The 19,389-nt window shown below is 38.0% G+C and overlaps 1 protein-coding gene across 3 annotated transcripts in view; it reads left to right on the top strand.

Moving 5' to 3' along the window:
• Nucleotides 1-19,181, top strand: part of LOC101862265 (small nuclear ribonucleoprotein Sm D1) — a 24,805-nt gene extending 5,624 nt beyond the window's left edge. The window contains exons 2-4 of one of the 3 annotated variants that reach the window (XM_005096401.3): nt 12,748-12,824; nt 15,975-16,178; nt 18,462-19,181. In XM_005096401.3, coding sequence (XP_005096458.1) covers nt 12,748-12,824; nt 15,975-16,178; nt 18,462-18,568 — 388 coding nt within the window. In that variant the 3' untranslated portion in view covers nt 18,569-19,181. Of the gene's footprint in view, nt 1-2,007; nt 3,280-6,926; nt 7,091-10,353; nt 11,016-12,747; nt 12,825-15,974; nt 16,179-18,461 lie in introns of those variants that run through there. The other 2 variants (XM_035969231.1, XM_005096398.3) reach the window with 2 other exon arrangements.
• The last annotated feature ends 208 nt before the right edge of the window (nt 19,182-19,389 follow it).

Below are 19,389 nucleotides of genomic sequence, written 5' to 3'. Positions count from 1 at the left end.
TAGATCTACCCACCAACGCAAAAGAGCTCCAATTTACTCGGTGGCAATTGACAAAAAGTCAATTTTTGTCAATTGCCACCGCGTCACTCGGTGGCAATTGACACTACCTTACTTTTGGATGCGCATGCCGATATGGTCCATGGAGAGATAGCCTATTAAACCATCAAATCGTGGTCAAATTCAGCATAGGGCGGGGCCCCCTGAAACACCTCATGTTTCTTTTTAGGTCAGTGGGCCTACACAAAAGTCGGGACCACCATATCCTGCTACTCATTGACGACATGGTAGAGGGAAAATAACTGTGACTGCAGATGAAAAGCTGTCAATTTTTCACATTGCTGGCTACGTTGCTTTCAAACACAGTGAGCTTGTTGGCAACCCCTTAGACAGTACACCAAATGTCAGAGTATATCTTGAGGAAATCAACCGTGGTGGTCTGACCTATCCATCGGAAAAACTGTTCACACTCACTACTCTCATTATCTGTCAATTTGTCTCTTTCTGATTACTAGAAACCTTAGCTGTTGCTGTGAATCTGTCTTGTCTATCCATCCATTTCTATATCTGTCTTTGGATGTGATGCCCATGTTTGTCTGTCGGCGTGGGTGGTTGTCGGGCGCTCTGATATTATGGTTTGCTCCTTCTTTCTGACTCTGCTGTCGTTTTTTTGTACTCCTTTCTTCACTCTCTTGTGAATTGATTTCCTCCTGGCGCTGAAATGACTTCGATGTTTTTAAAGTACTGTAAAAATCTAACTCAACTCAAGTCAACTCTCTGTCTTTCCATCGTTTTTGTCTGTCTAGATATAATAATTTTTTACATATATATGTCCGTTCGTTTAAACACAAACACAGGAAGCTAAACCATTGAGAGAGAGAGAGGGGGGGGGAGAGGAGAGAGAGATAGAGTCACTGCCTGCTACGGGCCGAAGCGGAGATGACTAGTGAGAGATATTTCACTCGTCAGGTGGCCCTTCTTCGCATCATGTTATTTACGCGAGATCGGTGACGCAGTGCCTCAAAACTATGTCACGCCGTACATTTCATAGTCTGTTCCTCTCAAAGTCACTTCCCCTTGTTATTTCCTATAGGGACAGAGGGAGGAGTAGGAGTGAGGAGCCATCTCAGTCAATAGGTCGGAAGTAGCAGTATGTGGTGAAGTTGGTCAATAAATGTGCGCATAATTAATCAATTCATCAAATGTATGCTCCAGTGAAGGAAGAGGAAGCAGAGTTTTTAAAAATAGTTTTAGTAAGAGTTTTACGGCACTTGCAGATGCTGCGTTGCAACAATATCATATAAGTGTCGAAGAATAGATGCGTTACAAGAGAGTTACATACATAAAACAGGAGGAGGAGGAGAGATCAAGGACCATAGGTGCCTGGATAGGAAAGAAGGAATAAACCACACCAGAGCACACGCCAACCACCCACGAAGAAGAAGAAGAAGGAAGAAAAACAAGAACTAGAAGAAGAAGAAGAAAAACAAGAAGAAGAAGAAGAAGAAGAAGAACAAGGAGAAGAAAAACAAGAACAAGAAGAAAAACAAGAACAAGAAGAAAATGACAAAGAAAAAGGAGTAAAACAAGAAGAATAGAAAAGATTTGGCGTATTGTGCGCACTAATGCAATGAGATGCGAGCCAGGAATAAGGAGAGGGGGCCTTGCTTAATTTACTATGAAAACAATAAGGTGATTCCTCAGTTGTGAGCAACAGACTATTAGTTGTACGGCGTGAAACTTTCACCGGATGCCTGACACCAATCTCGCCTAAATCGAGGAGTGACGCGTCTCTACTTTTTTGTCTCCGGCCGAAGCCTGAGCAGCGGGTGTGCCAGCCCACAAGCAAGGTGTGTTGTCTCGGGCTGCGCTGCCTGTTTTATGACCGCCTAGGTTAGTGCGCATTAGATTAATAATACACCTGTAAACACAATGGGTCCACCAAAGTTCAATCTGACCCCCAAAAAATGTTATGCAGAAAAGGCAGAAAAATATTACTGGCTAACAGTGGTAAGGTTCACTTAGCCTACATGGCCACTTTTGTCCTTAGCAATTGCTTGTTTCTTATGTAAACAAACGGGAAGGCAATTTCCAAAGAGCCCCCTTGAGTGACGTCACACCGGGATACCCCTCCTATCACGTGACTACATCTAAATATAGCCATGATGATCCGCATGGCACTAAAGATCGTGTTGAGAATCTTTGATGGCACGACGCTTTGGTGCGTTGTTTTTCCAGGAATACTAGTAATGTGATATGATGCCGCTGCTATCTCTTCTGCACATTGTTTATCGCGCCAGGGGAGGGGGTTATCTTCCGATGTTTTTACGTCAATTTTTGCGCACTTTGTTGTCTTTGCATATACCGTGTTTCAATTTCAAACATCACTACCGGAATTCCGAAATGTTATTATCATACCGTAAACCTTGTAACCAATCAGTAGAGCATGGCTGATGGGCTGCAGTTAGCCGCAAGTGTGAAATTTTACCATGCAAAATTCATTGATACGGATAATACGTCAAGCCACTGACCCAACATGTCGTTCTATGCAGTATCTCCAAAGATTCTCTACTACACCTTTGGTATCTACATGGCCTTCTAAAAATAGTGTATGGATATGCTAGGATGTGATGACATCACATTACTAAAATTAGCCACAAATCAGGCAGGTGTTTCATTTTACGTTTAGCCACGTTTGTTTGGGTTTTTTTTGTGTTCGTAAAATTTGAATTTTTTTATATAGATCTAGATCTAGATCCCTAGCTCATATCGAAAAAAAAAAACTAGATCTACCTCAAAATTGGTACGTGCGCCCGTGCTTACAGTGTACAAATTTGAGGAGAAAGTAAATTTATGAAACGAGAATTGCTGAGATTGTTTATAAAAGATAACACAAATTAATACAAACATACACGGCAAGATGTAGTCAACAGCTACTGGCGAGGGGAACCCAAGAGTCTTTGGGGAAACCCTGGAAGACGACAAAAATAGAGGGCGGAAATACGTCATCTTTCTTTGGACCAATCACAGAGGTGTGCTAGAATCTAAGTGTTCGCTGTAGCTTCATATACAAAACAGAGTAGAATAGAGGGTTAGGACCCAATTCCACTGGCATTTTTCCTCAGTTGCAGGCCAGGCTCATATGAAAATGAGCACGTTTTCGTCAGTCACTGACTTCCTTTGCCTGACTACGCGATTTTCCTGCATGCCCGTTTTTTCGTCAGCCGTACAGGTGACTAGGAAAACCTCAATTCAACTCATTTTGGAAGGAAATTTGCATCTGTAAGTACATTTTTGCTTCTTCATTGCATATTACATTATCAATATAGTTGTATCTCATTATAATATGTTGTACAATAGTAGATTTGTGCTGAAAAACAGCAAAAAAATAGAATTAAAGCACTTGATCTAGATTATTTTGTTCTCAAGAGAGCTAACGTGATTCTCACCACTAGTACACACTCCCCCTTCTCACAACAGACTTAGACCTACAGGTACAACAATAATTGCTTAATAATATTTACATTTATCATACCAGGAACCCTTCACTTGATTGGCATCAAGTTTAGACTTAAAAGCTGATACATGACCATGTAGATCTAGATCTAGATGTCTACAATGGCATCGAAATGAATGAGTGAATGAATGAACCTCTATTGATCTCTGGCGAGAAAGCTTACATGGTCATGTTAACAAGTTCATCAGAGCATTCTGAATTGCCAAAAGGTGGGGGTGTTTGCATAAGGACTTTTTAAATCAACCGCTACTCATGGAAAAATATGTTTTCTACTGAAAACATAATGCATATATGGGCAAGGAAATAAGTTGGTCAAGCTACATGAGCAGGTAGATTGATGTGTGCATCTTATATCTCTTCTTAGAAATATAATAGTACTAAAAATAGGGCATTTTTTACGCATCTTGAGTGCACACGTAATTGTATGTTGAATACAGAATATTTTTAATCTTGAACTATCTAACAGAAGTGCATTCAAACTTTGAAAATTTTTGATATACGTAGTATACACCATCATAACATCATGTGTCTATTGACAAGGTTTTATTTTTTTTTATATTAGTGATGTTATTGCGGAGTAAAATATATTATATAAGTTCGTTCATAACTCGTATCATAATTACATCATCAGACTTTCCAAGGTCTAGAAAACCCAAATTGTAAACATACCACCCCAGGAATGACGGATATTAAACATTGATTTGACATTGATCCATCAAAAGGGTAATTTTTCCGCTCCGTCGCATGGTTTGGCTTTAAATATGACTTTAATTGAGATACTCCAGGTTTGTTATAATGTTTTGAACAAACACTTTATGATATTTACGCAAAATATCATGTGTTGGACTTGCCACTGTTTCACAACATCCTTTTACGTGGTGGCATAAACATGGAAGAACAGCATGATGAGGACTCAAAAGAGATGCGAAGTAGAAGCAAAAATATGCTTGTCATAATGGATTGTCACAATGTAATTCAATGTTATGAAGATGACAGTATGTCATAATGGTTATGAACTAAACTTTATATTACAATGTTGTTACAGTTGTTTTGGGATGTATTTTTTATTTTAACCCTACAAAAGAATGTATTAGACCTTGCTTACATTCTGATATTTTGATTTTTATCATTAGTGTATGGGTGTGTATTTTAATCAGTATTTTACTTTTGTAGTAATTGTTATGAAACGAACTGCTTCTTGTCCATTTGAGTTACAACATGGTTAAATCAGGCGTTCGTCAATTTTTGAGCATCTGTACTTCTTGGTATTATCGTAAAGCTTGTTCATTTGACTATGTTTCTTTCTATTAATACAATATATATATATATATCTATCTTGAATAGAAGTTGAGATATTTGTGATTGAAAAAGTTTGGAGACACTTGGTTTTAGAGGTAAAATTTGTGAGAAAATGGCCGACAAATGTTGTTGATTTCCAAAGCTTGAAAATCCTTGGAAACTCAATATTTACATTTGTTGAGCGTTAAATCAACGTTTGTCAATAAAATCCATGTGGAAATATCTTTTAAGTAGACATGAAAAGTGTTGAGCCATAAAAACAAAAATTAGGAGAAAAAAAGGTCTAACTGGTGGGAAAATGCCGCTGTCTTCGATTTCATTATTTTGACGAGCGTCTGATTTCACCACGATGCCTCACATTTAACATATTTTGGGGCTTTTCAGTGTTAATAAACTTTAAAAACATGTACACAGATACATATTATGTGGAGAGTTTCATTTAATAAAAGTGTTTTTTTATAACAGAACAATTAATTTTTAGGTCAAAACTGAAATTTGTGATAATTGTTATGAACAAACCATTAAATGTAATCTGATGGTTTTTCAGTGTATATACTTTACATTCTTCCTACATATAATATGCATATTTTGAGGAGAGTCTCATAAATGAAAACAATTTTATGTGAATGACAATGACAAGTACATTTTTTGGGCCCAAAGTAAAATTTGTCTAGTTATGAATGAAACAGTGTGTCATAACAGTTATGAACGAAACCTCTTTTCATGTAATTTACATTCGTTTTAGGATGTAATTTTAATTTTAACCCAACTAAAGGATGTATTAGACCTTGCTTACATTCTGATATTTTGAGTTTTGTCACAAGTGTATGGGTGTGTATTTTTTATGAATATTTTACTTCTGTAGTAATTGTTATGAACAAACTACTTCTTGTCTATTTAATACATTTTGAGGGCTTTTCAGTGTGTATAAACATTAAAAACATGTTCACAGATAAATATAATATGATGAGGAGAGTTTCATTTAAAAGAAAAGTTTTTTAAAGTGAATGGCAGGTCAAGTGTATAAATTTTTAGGTCAAAACTGAAGTTTGTCATAATTGTTATGAACGAACCATCAAATGTATTATGAGGGTTTTTCATGAATAAACTTCGTATTCTTCCATCATAAAATGTATATTTTGAGGAGAGTCTTATGAATGAAAACCATTTTATGTGAATGACAGAAGAATAAGTTAATTATTTCAGCCCAAAGTAAAATTTGTCATAGTTATGAACGAAACAGTGCGTCATAATGGTAATGAACGAACCAGTAATTTATTCATAACATTCCCTATGACCAGTTAACATTGAAAAATAATTAAGTGGTTTTCTATTAATCACTTGGCTATAATTAAACCAGTGTTATTTTTATAGACCATTCTAGTCGTCAATGAAACTTGACATAATTGATAGTTTTTTAAATCATTTATTGTTAGTTCATAACTATCATCATGACACAAAAAGGTAATTTTATCAGGGTTTTTTATCATTTATTGTTAGTTCATGCATAACTATCATGACACAAAAAGGTAATTTTATCAAATATTGTTTTTAAAAAAAATTTATATCCTGTCAATTTTATGTATTTTTGGAAGTTGGTTGCTATGTCTCAAAATATAACCTGGACCTTGCTGAAGAAAGGAACTTTGATTATTCATAAATTTGTGTCATCGTTATGAACAATGTTTCCGTCATTTAAGCCAGAATTACACCAAGACCATTGCGTATACAGATTTGGCAGTTACTGAGCCTGTAAGAGCAATCATTAGGCTATATAAATGAATGATTAAATAAAGAGTTTACTAAAGTTGATTTTGGACCTCATTTGTCACACCCTGGTATCCCACCTTTTGGCAAAGGCTCATTTAGAAGCAGATAGATGTCTACTTCTGATAAGAAATAGCCATACACATAGCATGCAAAAGGAAGCTTCATGTGCTCACATGCCAGTTAATGACTAAAATTTTTCACAATTCAAACAAATAATACGAACAGACTTTCTTATTATTGTTATTGTTCTGAATGCAATGCCTGGAAGAGTGATTGTGCCTGTCCACATATTAGGGCCCTTCCCATCACAACATTATACTACTGGTTTTTGTTCTTTTTTCAGATAGATCACCATGCCAAAAAAGATTGCAGTTGACACAGCAGAGGCGTTGATAACAGCTATTCAGAAGAGAGAATGCCTGTATAATGCAAGGGATGCATGCTATAGGAACAGAAATGTGTCGGAGCTGGCGTGGAAAGCAGTGTCAGATGAAGTTCTACGTGACGGTGAGAATTTAGTTTACTCAACATATAGATCTAGCTTCAAGCTTGCCATGGCACTGTGATATTGTCCTCAAGTAAACGAGCAAATCTCCCTCGAATGTTCATAGGAATCATAGCTTCTTGAGTTGGACGACCAAAATTTGACTGTTGGCTCGATGGTTTCAGGGTTTCTCCCTCTTTGAATTCAAAATCCGCTTGATAAGTCCCTTCCTTGCCTTTGCCTGGCATAGTTGTGGACGACACAGCAAGCTAAGGCTGGCATGCTCCGGTGCCACTGTCAGTGTTGTTTGTAGTGACCCCCACTTTGCCCTCATCATGTCGTAAATACACTCGATGACTCTCCTTGCCCGAGAGTGTTTATAATTATATATATATGCGCTTTGTAACATCAAGATCTCCCCTCGAGTATGGTTTCATCAGATGCTTTTAGAGAGGATATGCTTCGTCACCGAGGAATACAAATGGAAGTGGTTCAGACCCTAAAACAGGAGCATCTTCAGGGAGTTGTAGGCTGTTGTTTGTTAGTGCTCTTGGGGTCATTTTGAACCCCCGGGGTTGTATTCTTCTCATTTTAGAATACTTCTAGTATGAAAATCTCTTTGAAACTTTCAGTATTTCTCAAAAAATTATTTTGACAGACTGCTATGCAAAGCGTACGGATCGGGTTAACGAGTAAATTTCCTCTTTGGAAAGTGGTGGCAGAGTTCCCTACGTCGTATGGATAAGACAAGATAGTAAAACACAACGTACGGATAGGGTTAAATACTCCGGCATAACAATGTCGCCCGAAGTCACCAACATCAGTGTACTGAAATAATCCATCAACGTCTGCCACGGCTTGTAAAACAATTGAGAATGTCCCTTTGTAATTAAAGTACTGTGTACGTGAGAGGTTAGGGCATTGTATTTTGATGTGTTTGCCATCAATGCAACCTACACAATTAGGGAACTGCCTCAAGATAAGAAATTTCTGTGATGTTTTGGTGAAAGTTTCTCTGGTAGCTGGTTGCAGTTCAACAGGACTAAGTCTGTTCCAAATGGCAGTGCAGACATCATAGACCACTTTTCTGGCAGTTTTATCGCCACTCTAAAGTGGTAATAAGACTTTGAAAGTTTTGTCCAGTTGCCAGATACCTGTGAACAGGGTTGGTGATTTTTTTGATTTTTAAAATCAAAATCAAAAAGATCGGTTTAAAAAATTTTAATCAGACTTTTGATTTAAATCAGATTTTTAATATTTTTTCTATTTTAAATAAATGTCGACACAGTTTGGGATTTTTGGTGGCTAAAAGTATGTTCTTTTAGTGTAAAATGCATTGTCTTTATTTTAACTAATGATTAATTTAAGCAACTGCGAAAGAAAGCCTTAATCTGCTATATCAGTGAATTATGGCTACAGACAAAAAATGAAAGAAAAAAGTCAGTTTAAAAGGAGGGGGGGGGGGGTAATTATGCACAGATAAACTTACATTTTATTACAGTGTGTGTGTGTGTGTGCGCGCACACTTGTGTTTGTCTAAAAAGAAAAAGAAAATGCTAATTTCAATTATGAAAAAAAAAGTAAATTGAATACTGTATTATTTTACTACTTACAGTGACACACAGGGGGGGGGGGGGGGGGGGGGAAGCAGACTTTTTGAGCATGATTATATTAGTCTACTAAACCTTATTTCTGTTTTTATAAAACCAAGGAAAGGAATTCTGAATGTTTAAAGATGTAAAAACAAAATACATTTTTTAAAAATAATTTAAATCACTGAGTTTTATTTTTTAAATCAAGTCGATTAAAATTTTTTTTTAATCGACTGATTTAAATCAACCCAACCCTGGTTTTCAATTATGAAAAAAAAGTAAATTGAATACTGTATTATTTTACAGTGACGGGGGAAAGCAGACTTTTCAGCATGATTATATTAGTCTACTAAACCTTAAATATCTGTTTAATAAAATCAAGGAAAGGAATTCTGAATGTTTAAATATGTAAAAACTGAATACATTCATGATTTCTTATAAAGTGATTTAAATCACTGATTTTTATTTTAAAAATCAAGTTTATTAAAATAAAAAAATCAACTGATTTAAATCAACCCAGCTCTGATTTCAAATTTATGGGGGAAAAAGTAAATTGAATACTGTATTATTTACAGTGAAAGGGGGGAAAGCAGACTTTTCAGCATGATTATATTAGTCTTGTAAACCTTATATCTGTTTTATGAAACCAAGGAAAGGAATTCTGAATGTTGAAATATATAAAAACTGAATAAAAATAATTTTTTTAAAAAGTGATTTAAATCACTGGTTTTTATTTAAAAAATCAAGTTGATTTAAATTTAAAAAATCAACTGATTTAAATCAACCCAACTCTGCCTGTTAACACAGTAAAGCAATTTAAAATATTAAACCAACCGGTGCAAACCATGTTTAACCAGAGAGGTGTATAACCAAGGCTGAAAAGGGGGAGGAAGGCGGTATGAAATAGAGACTGAGGAAAACTGGGGGGGGGGGGGGGGGGGGCATTATATGACAAATAAGGAAGTGAGAGGAATAGGGGGAGTGTGATCCAGGTGATTAGGCTTGGAAATATATAAAAGCTATAAATATAAGTATAAGTGGTAGAGATGTGGTTTATGCAGATCTCCACTTCAAAGTCAACTGCCGAGGCAAAAGAACCATTGAAAGGTTCACAAAGGGAATTATCAGCTTAACAGCAGCTTCTTCACTTCATCAGCAAAGAGGGGGGCTGAAATGTGTAGGGACACATAGCAAGAAACAGAAGGCAGACCTATTGAGGACTGAGGACAACATTAAGGAGAACAGTTAATCATGATGAGGAAGAGTTAGTTCAGATCACACACACGCACACAGATATATATATAATATATGTATATATAAAATCTTCTATTAATGTTATAGAGAGAAATGGCAGGCCTAACTACTAAACTCTTGGTCCCATTAGATTAAAAGAATTCTTTCAGGCTTCATTGTCCACATAACTACATTTTGAAAATCTAACGATTAAATAAATACAGCTGTAGCTGTATCTTTTTATTTTGACACAAGTGAAATCAAACTTCTAAAGCGGAGATACCGGTAGAAGGTATTGTAAGAGGTCAGGGTTGTATTAGTCTCACAGCCTATATGTTGAAGGTGTAATTGATGAGAGTGTGACAAATCCACAGGGTACATGTATGAATAGGGTATTGTAATTACATGCGTAGTAGGTTAGCAATGCTTGACAATTGTTTTTCTTTTCATTCCTTTTTCAGTTCCTTTCTGCAAAGCGACATGGGCATCACTGCGTTGCACCTTTAACAGGAACTTGGCCAGTATGCGGAATCTGCCAAGTGGCTCTTCTGCAGACAAGCAGCCCAAGTGGCATTTTTTTCAGCACATGCTGTTTCTGAAAGACCATGTTTCCAATGGTCAAATGACTGGAAATTTGGGGCCTCATGATGACAGTCAAGGAAATGCGGACGACAGCACTGACAGCAGTGAAGACCAGGATGATGTAGGCATACCGAAAATAGAGTTGGATGACAGCCAGTTCACACTGGAAACTGTGGACACCCAACTTTTGACACCTTCACATACACCAAACTTTCTCAATTCGGAAGAAGCAGGGACTTCTGGTGGTCTTTCCACACTGGTGCCAACTGCAAGCAGAACATCCACCCCAAGACCCAGTCCTGCTGGGAAAAGACAAAGAACTGATGAGGACCCAGTGCAACAAGCCATCCTGGAGTACATTGGGTCCAAACGACAGAGACTAGCGCACGAGGTGGAGGACGAAGATCTGACCTTCCTGCGGGGCCTTCTGCCTTATTTTAAAAACTTACCCACTATGAAGAAGCTGCAGTTCATGCACCAAACCATTGGGTTTTTAATGGAGTTGAATGCTGAGAGTCAATAAATTTTGTGGTCAATCTTGGCTTTTCCCTGAATCCTATTCCTAGCTTTAACCCTAACTTCTTTTTCTCTTCTCTGAACCTATGAATCCGATTGTAAGACCTGAGTATACGACTACAATTACTTGATATGTGTCGCGACGGGGTGGAATCAGGCTGAAAAATGACATATTTTGTTCCGTTAATCAATGTTTTTCTGTAAAATTCCCATGGAAATGAGGAAATGTGTTTAGTTGTAAATGGACATAAGATAAGAGGTTAAGCCCCAAAATAAAAATTTCCTAACTCGCGAAAAATGCTTATTTCGTTATTTTGATGAGCTCCTGATTTCACCACGCTGCCTCACATATGATTACGATAAATTGGATGCTAAAATAGGATATTACCAAAAGAGGGTGTAGGCTATGGTAGTCTTACCCCATTCACTACTGAATAATAGGGCACCACAGTTTCCACTTACCTCAGTGTAAACATTAATTTCAACTCCGGCTGAATGTCTTATCTCTCTCTCTCTCCTCTCTCTCTCATCTCGTCTCTCTCTCTCTCGTCTCTCTCTCTCTCTTGTCTCTCTCTCTCTCGTCTCTCTCTTCTCTCTCTCTCTCTCTCTCTCTCTCTCTCTCTCTCTCTCTCTCTCTCTCTCACCCTCTCACCCCACCTCATTCATGACTGGACTGGCCAATCACAACGCCACACCGCTGACTGCCTGTAACATGCACACACACACACACACCCAGCAAGAGCTTGCTCGATCTCTCCCGCTGTATCGGGTTTTAGTCCTGTGGACATAGGTCGGTGTAGGCTTCCAATTTGTAGGCTGTGTTTGTACAATAATAAACTAATTTGTTTGAAATCTTTTAAAAAAACATGTTATTAACTGAAGATAATGATTTTCGGCCTTTCCTTGCCCCACTAAACCCAAGCACATGTAATTGAGTTTACATAGAGGAAAAAGGGGGATCCCGGTAAGGTCCTGCTGTTGCAGATGCTGCTCTAGTCATGTTCTACTGTAGTTTTATAGCTCTTGAAGTACATATGTAGAATACATTTTGTTGGCGATTTATTTAGGTCTTTACTTTTCATTGCTCTGGGAGTGAAGAGTGGCTCTAACACTACTCTTAGAAGTGGTGGTGTACATGTATCAATATGATCAGGGTGGTCTGCCTCTCAAGTAACAGTGTTTAAAATTTTCAAGTCATGCTCGCAAAAGATGGGGTCAAATCGAGCCGATTAATCAATTACATCGCAAGTTCCATTTTTATGTTGTTACAGATTAGGTCAACAAAACAGTGACCAGTCTCCTCACATATGATTTGTGTATGAGTTGTGGGTGGGGCTTATAGGTTATGATGGATCACATGCTTCCCTCATCAGTATTTGAATATTTATTGTTACCCACTGATCAACTTAGATAAACATTCATTGGATGGACTAACAATGCAATAATGACAGATGAATGAATTATGACGGCCCGCCCACAATGTGAGGGGCTGATTAAAAGTTTATGGACAAAGCATCAGGCCAGTTGAGACCACGCCTGGCCACCTCACGCAGGTAAATTTAGTTATAGGTTGATGAAATAAGGCGGCCGCCATGGACAGGTGACGTTTTACAGTTAAATTATGTAGAAAAAACGCAGGGGGGGGGGAGTGGTGGAAAGTGGCCGTTCCTACAGTTGGCAGTCATGTCACGGTCAACTGTATTATTTATTATTAATAATATGATTATTACATTCTGGGTTTTTTTTTATCTCCGCAGATTCTTGATGAAGTTAAGTCATGAAACGGTGACCATAGAACTGAAGAATGGAACTCAAGTTCACGGGACTGTTACAGGTATTGTATTCTGATGTTATCTTAACACCTGCCCCTTGGATGTTCCCCGATAAGTGTATTTTGACACCTTTGCTCTCTGGGGTCCTTTATCTGTCTGTCCTGCCCCACTCGGCGTAGTATGCACGCTGAGCATCTCTGTGTGACTGGCGGGTCCTGAATTTCCGCAGGTCAAGTGTGTCTTCATCAGTCTGTTTGTGTGCGTTTGTGCCCTACTTCTAGAATCATCTTCGTTGGTCCGAAACTGAGGTACATACATCTCGTTCGAAACACGCCAAGTTAGTACCTCAAGATGTTGGTCCAATGACATTTGAACAAACTGACCCACTTACACATCAGGAGCTCAAAAGAATAACCTGGAAACAATTACAAGGCTTCCAGTTTTCAATACAATATCTTTCTGAACTTTCAAATGAGCTTGATTTTACATGAAATGATATTACCAGATAAAAATAGCTATTTTGAGTAAAAAATTCGGAAATTTACTGATATTTTTTCCATCTTAAAGGTTATTCACCCCCATAAGGGCGATGCTACTGACTGAAGTGTCTTTAGGCCATTCCCAAAGGGGGGCAATTATTATGTTCTTATGTACAGCAGAATTGTAAATGGGCTGATTTATCAATGTCATGCTAATACTGTGCCGGAACAACATAGGGGCAACTGTTGCTTTTCTTTCCTCATCCTTACTATCGTCATTTTCCTCTACTTCTTTTGTATGTTGGTCACTCTCTTGCGAACTGCTATTTCCGGGGTGCCTTGATAGTTGAAGCAGACTTTGTGCTGTTGAGGCTGGAGAGGTGAGCAGAGTAAGCTTGATTCCCCATTTAGATATCTCTGTTGACATCCACCCCTTGGCACTCTTATGACCTTATGCAGTTGTGAGCATCATAAAACCTGACTAAAACAAACAAAGGTTATTCAAATGGGTGTAACTACTACTACTTGTAATCAGCATATGAGAGGGGTTTATTCATGTGTTCGTAACTTTTATTATTATAATATAAAAGATAAAGCTTTATTTTCATTATCGCACCCCCCATGATATATATTCACGGCAAAAACACACGTTTCCAGGACCGCTTGCAGGACACAATCTGACCTCTGGGTGACCCTGGCGGCCGGCTGATAATGGGGGCCTTAAGAAATTGGATTTATTCTTATCAGATTATAAGACTTTCATCTCTGAACAGTAGTGAAATAAGGGTTACATTTCATCTCTGAAAAGGTTTGCGACATTATTCTGTCTTTGATATTTTCAGTTAGGTGTGGCATTTTTTTGTTCTTCCTTTTTTTATGTTGTGCTAATTCCTAGCAATGCCAGTGAAAAATTAATTTTTCGCTTCTTTAGCCCTTTTGCGTTTGGAACCCCAGAAAGAGCTGTCTATTCTAAGCATTATAGTTATGTAAATACATTTTTTTAGAGAATTAATTGGTTCAAAAATATAAAAAAGTTTTGGGGTTGTGAAATGTGGCCACCCCAAAAATGACTTGCAGAGGAAATTTTTTTCAAAAAATAAACCACATAACAGCAGGTTCTGAAAGAAAATCAACATCTCTGTTACTAATCAGAGCATTTGAATGAAACATGGCAACTCAGTGTGTTTCAGGATAGAGAAATCATTTCTGCTATCATACAGTTTACTAACCATGTTGTAGTTATTTTGTTATTTATATTTTTTACGTAAAATTTGAATTTAGGCCTACATGCTGTCGGGATAAGAGTATTTTATTTTATAGCATCGTATCATATGAGATCTTAGGGGGTGGCTACACCCCCAAAGTCCAAATTCGGCCCAAAATTATGGAATTTGAGTTGTAGGCATTTTTAGCTTCCTCAGCCTCTCCTACCACTATTTTCATCGCATAAGAACCCCCAAAAACCGTATTTTTTCCCCATACCGGGCATGTTTGTCACCGCCATTTCCTCATTAAAGCCAGTATTTTATTTTTCTTTATCAGCCGTTTTCTCAAAACGCGACTTTCCTCTTTACTTTTTGTTTTTCATCCAATTTTCATGAACTTTTCACAGAATGAAGAGAAGATGTAATACTAAAAATTTGTCTGTTGAATTTTTGATATATGGAATAGATTTTTGGTGGTGGTGTCTGGAGTGTGGATTTTCACGGATTTTTTGCAAACTTGAATGCTACCTCAGGAAAAAATTAATTAAAAATGTTCTAATTCGTTTAGGAAAAAAACAACAGACAAATTTTTAGATCTAATGTTTGTGAACACGCACGCAAAAAACCCCCCCAATTAATTTCCATGAGCGATAAGTGCGGTATTCATTACGTAAGACATGTCAACGAAATCCAATATGGCTGCCGTATCCATGGAAATGAAACTTTTTCTCAAATTTGATTGCGGATTTTAAGACTCCTTAGTATGCTTGTTATTATATGTGTGAAATTTTGGTAAAATTTGGTCCTGTAATAAGCGAGATAGCCTTCAGGTGTAGCGCCCCCCCCCCCCCCCCCCAAGAATATATTGGCGGCATAACTGATAATGACCAAAACTTATTTGTTGACTTTTAGACCACGCCAACTTTAAAAAATAATTGAAATTGAAATTTAGATACCGTACAATTAGACAACTTTCTTTTTCGATTGATAACACCCCATTGCAGTGTGTAACAGGGGAACAGAGAAAAACAATGGGATGAGAGCGCCGGAACATGTCTTATTTCAAGTGACCGATGACAGGGCTAAGAATAATAAAATAATAATACAGGAATTTGTAGGTCATGTGGGGTGACATTTATGATAATTTCTAAACACCTACTTAACATAAAGCTTTCATTTTCTGTATCTGGTAAGTTTCCTCTGTCAGTGAATGTAGAGTGGGTGGTTGGCAGGTGCTCTGGTGTGGTTTGTTTCTTCTTTCCTGTGAAACATCTATCTTCCTTATCTCCCCTTCTTCTTTTTTATGTTTGTTACTCCTTTGTAACACCTAATCTTCTGCCGATCATATGACCTGATTCAGTTGCGAGCGGCGTAAAACCTATACTAAAACTTTAAAAAACTAAGTGAATGTAGGATTTGTAGGCCTACCTATTTTTTTTTTCTTTGAAAGTATCTATGCCCGTCATTGACTTATTGAACGTAAATATTTGATTTGAATTGCTTGACTTAAGATTACTCTTATTTACAGGAGTTGACGTGAGTATGAACACACACTTGAAAGCTGTTAAGATGACGGTGAAGAACAAAGAACCCCAGCAGCTCGACTCTCTCAGCATCAGAGGCAACAACATTCGCTACTACATCCTACCAGACAGTTTGCCGCTTGACACATTGCTCATTGACGACGCGCCACGCTCTAAGGCTCGTGGCAAGAGAGATGCTGGTGGCAAAGGTGAGTTTTCTGGGATTAGAGTTCTTAACGCTGCTAATACACTTGGTTTATCTTTTCACTGAGTATCTAAGAAAAGGAGTCTTTAAATTTTAAAATTCTTTCTGGCTCAACCTTAATTGAATTTGTGTTTTCTTAGGCTACTTATGTAGTGCTCCAATCTGTCTTTACACACACACACACACACCCCATATTATTATCAACTCCATCCGTAAGAGTGTGATAACGTGTGTAATACTACTGATATTCTGTTGTACAGAATCAATATTTGCCTCTGTATCTTCTCAGACCACATCAGCTCCTGATACTTACCTTAATCTGTCTAGATCTAGAGAATTTGCCATTGTGTGGATTTTACTGGAGCAAGATATCGGTCATGGTGAAAGAATGGATGCTAAAACTACAGCTAAAATCAAGAATAATGGAAAGCATTGCTCCGAGGTTGTGTCATTTGACAATCAAACATGAAAATTTAGGAAAATTTTTGGTACATGTTTGGTGAGGGACTATTGACTATCATCAAGATTCTTGTCCACCAGGATTTGTTTTTTGTCAATGATGCGATGTAACAACACACGAGTACGTTATCAATAAAGTTATCGACCAAATATAATATGATAACGCGTGACACAAAATAACGGAACCCTCGGTTTTAAATGAAGGCATAAAATTTGACCAAAGTTATTACTTGCCGGGTACTTGGTTCATGCAAAAATCTAGAAGTGTATGAGGTTAAGTCTATAAAAAACAAAAAAATTGACGAGAGATTTTCTAAACAACCTCTAAATACAAAATAAGCTTAAGCTCCAATCAAACCAGATCCTGTTCTATTTTTCTCTTGAAACCTTCGATACACCGGTAATCTGTATTTAGATCTATTTCAGATATTTTCTCTTTTAAAACCGGCATGGTATTGTTTTAACACTAAGTCAAATCGTAAAATACAGCAATTTTTTTGTACTAATGTAGATTTAGATCATTTCTATAGCACCCACTCCCGTGTGAACGCAGCTTAAGGCGTTTTACATAACGGGGTGTTTACATACACGGACACCTAGCCTCAGTGTCACGTACGCGGTAACCAGGCAGTTAAGAATTCCAAGTTCAGTTTTTGTCCTCCGGTGTTGCCTTTCAACTCCAGCCCTCCCCCGGCTGTACATACATTTAAAAAAATAATCAATATATGTCCCATTCCAGAGCCCTATACTTCATAGCGCACAGACTGAATGAACTTTGGTGACCCCAACCGGTACTCACAATGTGATGCGAAAGCACAGGTTCACTGACTGGTAACGATGGCGAGCCCAACAAGACGCGTGTATAACTTTCTTTTTTTATTTCAACAAGTGACAGCGCAAGACAAATATTGGTTAATTTTCGTTCCAGTGGGTTACCGTGTGCGTAGATACTGAGACTAGGTGCCCGGTTACCTTGTATGTAGACACACATGCATCATGTACGAACAATAATATTCACGCACACACTCTCACGTACACCTCACACATGCATACACCTACTTTCTTATCACACGCACACGCTTGGACACATTAGATCTAGATCTAGGCCCAGCCTATGTCTTAGTTTGTGTTGTACATGATGCATTCCGGCCTGAATGTCCGGTTATAGCTTTTAGAGTACGCTCAGTAGGCTTGAGCTGGGCCGATACCATGATTTACGTAGGCCTATCGGCTCTGTACTCGCACCATTTTGTATTAAAAATTCTGTTAAAATTAAAGCGTTGATGTATTTTTGCCTAAAATTGCAAGATATTGCGAAAATTGCAAAAAATTTCGGGTTTATTGCGGAACTCGATGAAAAACGCGGCCGCAAGACCACGTTTTCCCGGAGGGCCTGGTGGCTGCAAATGATATTCTGGATGCTTAAAACAGAGCACTAGAAATTCTGGTGTTTTAGATGAAGTTATCTCTATCAATGTATTGCTCTATAAGTCGTCACAGAGAGTTGAAAGCTTGAAAATTAATGGCAACTTTTGCCATTTTTGTGGCAACTTTTGGACAAAAAAATGGCAACAAACGCAGATGCTAGCTTAATGACTATTATTCTGTTGATGTGCTTTCTTTATTGGAAGAAAAATTGAATAGCGGAGTGTTTGGAAGGCACCACCTCCACTGGTAGGTCCCACTTCTTTACTTCAGCTCTGTTGTTTCTGTCTGTTTGTCTGACTTTTTCCCAGAACTAAATAACTGTTATTGTGTCATTGTACTTCTCATTACTGGTACTCAGACAAACAAAGACATTGAAATGTTATGTTGTTTCTTTCTGCAGCTCCCATGGGCCGTGGTCGAGGACGGGGCGGCCCGCGTGGCCGTGGGCGAGGAGGTCCGCGCGGTGGTGGTGGCGGCGGTCGTGGAGGTCCCAGGGGCAGGAGATAGGCAGCAACTTTGTGAAATATTCCATTGTAATGAAGTGGCTCGTGCCACTAAATCACTTGTACATAGCTCATCTGGGGATCAACATGTGTGTTCAGTGTTGAATGACGAATGTTTTCCATCGCTTTTTTGGCATTCTCGGGGATGGGCTGGAGGGCAGCAAACTTTTAAGATCTTGTACATTTCTCTATGATTTCTGTGAAGTTATGCCTCAGTTTTGTCTTAGTCTTAGTTCGCTGTAGTGCGTTGGAAGTCTGTAAAAAGTTTGTTGTTATGGACTTGGCCAAGAAGTCGTAGTGAAAAGTGCAGTATAAAAACTGTGCCATTTTGTTGCTTTTCTCAGTCGGGGAATTATTGATAAGATAATTTACATTTTATCACTGGAGCATAGGAAAACTGTATTCATAGACCCGAAAATACTTGATTTGAGCTTGTGACTTCATGGTGAGGAAGATGTTCCTTTTACTTCCCTTTTTCCCCCACTCCAGAATCTTCACACTTGTTTTTATATTACCATAATGTATAATGTTCACATTGTTAACTTGAATGGATGTAGTAATGTGAGTCCTTTCTGGATGACTTCATGGAAGAAATAAAGTACACTTTGTTAAGTTTCTGTAATTTTTGTGTGTTTTTTTCCTGTTGAAATGTAGTGCTGTGTGTGATTTTGCTCTGCTCTCTCTCTCTCTCACTCCCTCTCTCTTACTCTCTCCATCCCCCCCCCCCCCCCCCCCGTCTCTCTTTCTGTTTCGTTCTCTTATTTCTCTCTCTTTCTCTCCACGCTCTCTCTCTTTCTCTCTCAAGAGATACACATGTATATGTAT

Source organism: Aplysia californica, unplaced genomic scaffold, assembly GCF_000002075.1.
Source record: "Aplysia californica isolate F4 #8 unplaced genomic scaffold, AplCal3.0 scaffold00128, whole genome shotgun sequence".
Classification (NCBI taxonomy): Eukaryota; Metazoa; Mollusca; class Gastropoda; order Aplysiida; family Aplysiidae; genus Aplysia; species Aplysia californica.
The sequence above is the reverse complement of the archived record's forward strand: the minus strand, read 5'-3'. Positions and strand labels throughout refer to the sequence as shown.